At 38.2% G+C, this 3,449-nt stretch overlaps 1 protein-coding gene across 1 annotated transcript in view; it reads right to left on the bottom strand.

Moving 5' to 3' along the window:
- Positions 1 to 878: 878 nt before the first annotated feature.
- The window catches only part of LOC108518858 (uncharacterized), a 13,362-nt gene continuing 10,791 nt past the window's right edge, over positions 879 to 3,449 (bottom strand). Inside the window, exon 3 of the mRNA XM_017857552.1 lies at positions 879 to 989. Coding sequence (XP_017713041.1) covers positions 879 to 989 — 111 coding nt within the window. The remainder of the gene's footprint in view (positions 990 to 3,449) is intronic.

Raw genomic sequence — 3,449 nt, 5'->3', positions numbered from 1 at the left:
AAAAAAAAAAAAAAAAAAAAAAAAAGACAAATTGTGAGGAAAAAGGCACTCTCATATAACATCAGGAGTATAAAATGATTCAATTTCTTAGAGGATAATTTGGCAATACCGAAATATTCAATGAACTCTTTCCCCTTGACCAGAATTTTCACTTGAATAAAGCTGAACAAATACCAAACATGTAAAAGAATGTTTCCTCTAGTACAGTCTGTAAGAACAAGATAGTGTCTATCAATAGTGAACTGGTTAAATCAGTTATGGTATCTCCATAAGATGGAATGCTATGCAACCTTTAAAATATATTAGATAGCTCTAGATGCACTAATATTAAAAGTGTCCAATAACATTTAAAACTATACTCATATGTTAAAATATAAATGTATATATGCATAGTTAGAATATATAACACAAATATTTTGATATTATAATTTTAAAATAAAAACACAGAATAGCCAGACATACAAGGCAAGCATTCAATACCAGGTAAGGTTTTTCACTGTTAATTGACTTAACGGAAAATTTTCAAGCTAGATGTGCATGATAATAAAAATCTGACCTTGCCTTCATGTGATTCAGCCCCAGCCCATTATCCTGTTTAGAACTGAGAAATGCAAGACTCTGGCTAGAGTTCCTTCTTCCATCTCCCTTCAATGTTTACTTTGTTCTGGTCCCTACAGAGTCCCACTATACCACAACTGATACTAAGTAATTAGTAAGGCCCTCCTCTCTTTTTTTAATAAAGAATATTTTAACAATAGAAAGCATCTATTATTTAATAAGTTGGCCTAGTTTATGTTCAAACAGCAAGTACTCAGAACAGTTGCTGACATTCGAAATTAACATAAGAAAAAGTAAAAAACCTCATTTTAAGATCTTACTTACCTGTCCATAATTAGTCCATGAGGAATAAACACCCTTTCCAAATCCTCAGCATAATGATTAGGTATGCAAAATAAATCAAGGTCATAACCTGGTTCATCATCACTAATCTGAAAAAGAAATATAGCTGTTTCAATGAGAGCATTACGGGATACAAACATTTGATTGGATTTAGATGTTAAAAAATAACCTTAGTCTATCAGAGAAATCTGGGTATAAGATGGTATTAGTAACTGTTAACTTTGTAGGTATGATAATGAATTATATAAGAAAACAACAGGCCAGGCACGTTGGTTCGCACCTGTAATCCCAGCACTTTGGGAGGCTGAGGCAGGCAAGACTGCCTGAGCTCAGGAGTTCGAGACCAGCCTTGGCAACATGGCAAAATCCCATCTTTACTAAAAATACAAAAAACCTAGCCGGGTGTGGTGACACATGCCTGAAGTCCCAGCTACTTGGGAGGCTGAGGCAGGAGAATCACTTGAACCTGGGAGATGAAGGTTGCAGTGAGCCAAGAATAACGCATCACTTCACTCCAGCCTGGGAAACAGAGCAAGACTCTGTCTCAAAAACAAACAAACAAAAAAAACAGGCCGGGCGCAGTGGCTCAGGCCTGTAATCCCAGCACTTCGGGAGGCCGAGGCGGGCAGATCACCTGAGGTCAGGAGTTTGAGACCAGCCTGGCCAACATGGTGAACACCCCCGTCTCTACTAAAAATACAAAAATTAGCCGGGCATGGTGGCAGGCGCCTGTAATCTCAGCTACTTGGGAAGCTGAGGCAGGAGAATCGCTTGTACCCGGGAGGCAGAGGTTGCAGTGAGCTGAGATCACGCCATTGCACTCCGGCCTGGGGGACAAGAGTGAGATTTCGTCTAAAAAAAAAAAAAAAAAAGAAAAAAACAAAAACCCACCACATAACTATATGTCTTAGTCATCTTAGTCAAGAATATAGAAGTCAAGTGATATGATATGGAATTTCCTTTAGGTCACAAAGAGAAAAGAAAATTTTAAAGAGCTAAGACAAATGCAGCAAAATCTTAATATTTAATAATATTCTAAACATGGGTGATGATATATGGGTATTCATTATACTATTCTCTCCACTTTTGAGTATGTTTGAAAATTTAGTAAAACAAACTTTTAACACACTGCAGTCTAACAAGATAAAATATCACACAGAACAGGAAAAACTGGCGTGGCGTGGTGGCTCACACTTGTAATCCCAGTGCTTTGGGTGGCTGAGACAGGAGAGTTGCTTGAGGCCAGGAGTTCGAGACCGACATGGGGAATGTAGGAAGACCCCATCCCTACAAAAAACTTTTTAAAAATTTGCCAGGCATGGTGGTGCACACCTGTTGTCCCAGCTACTCGGGAGGCTGAGGCAGAAGGAATCACTTGAGCCCAGGAGTTTGAGAATGCAGTGAGCTATGATCACAACACTGCACTCCAGCGTGGGCAACAAAGACCCTATCTCAAAAAACAAAACAAAACAAAACAAAACAAGAAAAACTGCTGGCTGATGCAGTGGCTCATGCCTGTAATCCCAGTATTTTGGGAGACCCTGGTAGGTGGATCATCTGAGGTCAGGAGTTAGAGACCAGCCTGGCCAACATGGTGAAACCCCATCTCTACTAAAAATACAAAAACTAGCCAGGCATGTGGCACGTGCCTGGGGAGGCTGAAGCAGGAGGATCACCTGAGCCCAGGAGGTGGAGGTTGCAGTGAGCTGAGATCACACCACTGCACTCCAGCCTGGGTGACACAGCAATACCCTACCTGGAAAAAGAAAAGAAAAACTGCTGTCCCCCCTACTCCAATCCCAAATCCAAACAGCCTCTCTCATCTCACAGTAGGGGGGAAAAATCACCCAAAAAAGCTAAGTGATCATTTGAAAACCCAAACTCTTAGAAGTCTAAGATTGTTACAGTCAACTCATGAAGTACCATCATAAAAGATACTCTAATATTGTTTAAGTAGAACCACATATTGGTTGTCTTGGTATGTCTAGCCCCTGGCATACAAAATATTTAGTAACACTGATGTGGTACCTGTGATGTGAAAATGTACTATGATTACAGCTTTATAAATACTATATATGTACCTATATACAGAAAAAAATATAACAAAATCATAAAAGCAATTATCTTTGAAAGAGGAGTTACAGCAATTTTATTTACTTCTTTATTACTTTGCTATATATTCTACATTTTCTTCAATGAATATATACTACTTTTTAAAAAAAATTCAATGGACTTTCTTATAAATTATCTTTGGCAGCATGCATTTTTATATACAGATATAAAATGTATGGGAAATTTTTAACAGATACATTAAAGCAAAATATACAAACAAAAAATCAGAATACAAAGATAAAAAGATTGGGAAGGGAGGGAGGGAAAAAGGAGGAAGGGTGGGTGAGTATAGAGAAATATACCAAATAATGGTAAGAAGTGGGGTCCTGACACTTTCTACACTTTTTTAAAATTCTTTAATTGAAAAAAATCTTTCTTTTTTTTTTTAGAGATGAAGTCTCCCTATGTTGCCCAGGCTGGTCTCGAACTCCTGGGAA

Source organism: Rhinopithecus bieti, unplaced genomic scaffold, assembly GCF_001698545.2.
Source record: "Rhinopithecus bieti isolate Rb0 unplaced genomic scaffold, ASM169854v2 scaffold_3015, whole genome shotgun sequence".
Classification (NCBI taxonomy): Eukaryota; Metazoa; Chordata; class Mammalia; order Primates; family Cercopithecidae; genus Rhinopithecus; species Rhinopithecus bieti.
The sequence above is the reverse complement of the archived record's forward strand: the minus strand, read 5'-3'. Positions and strand labels throughout refer to the sequence as shown.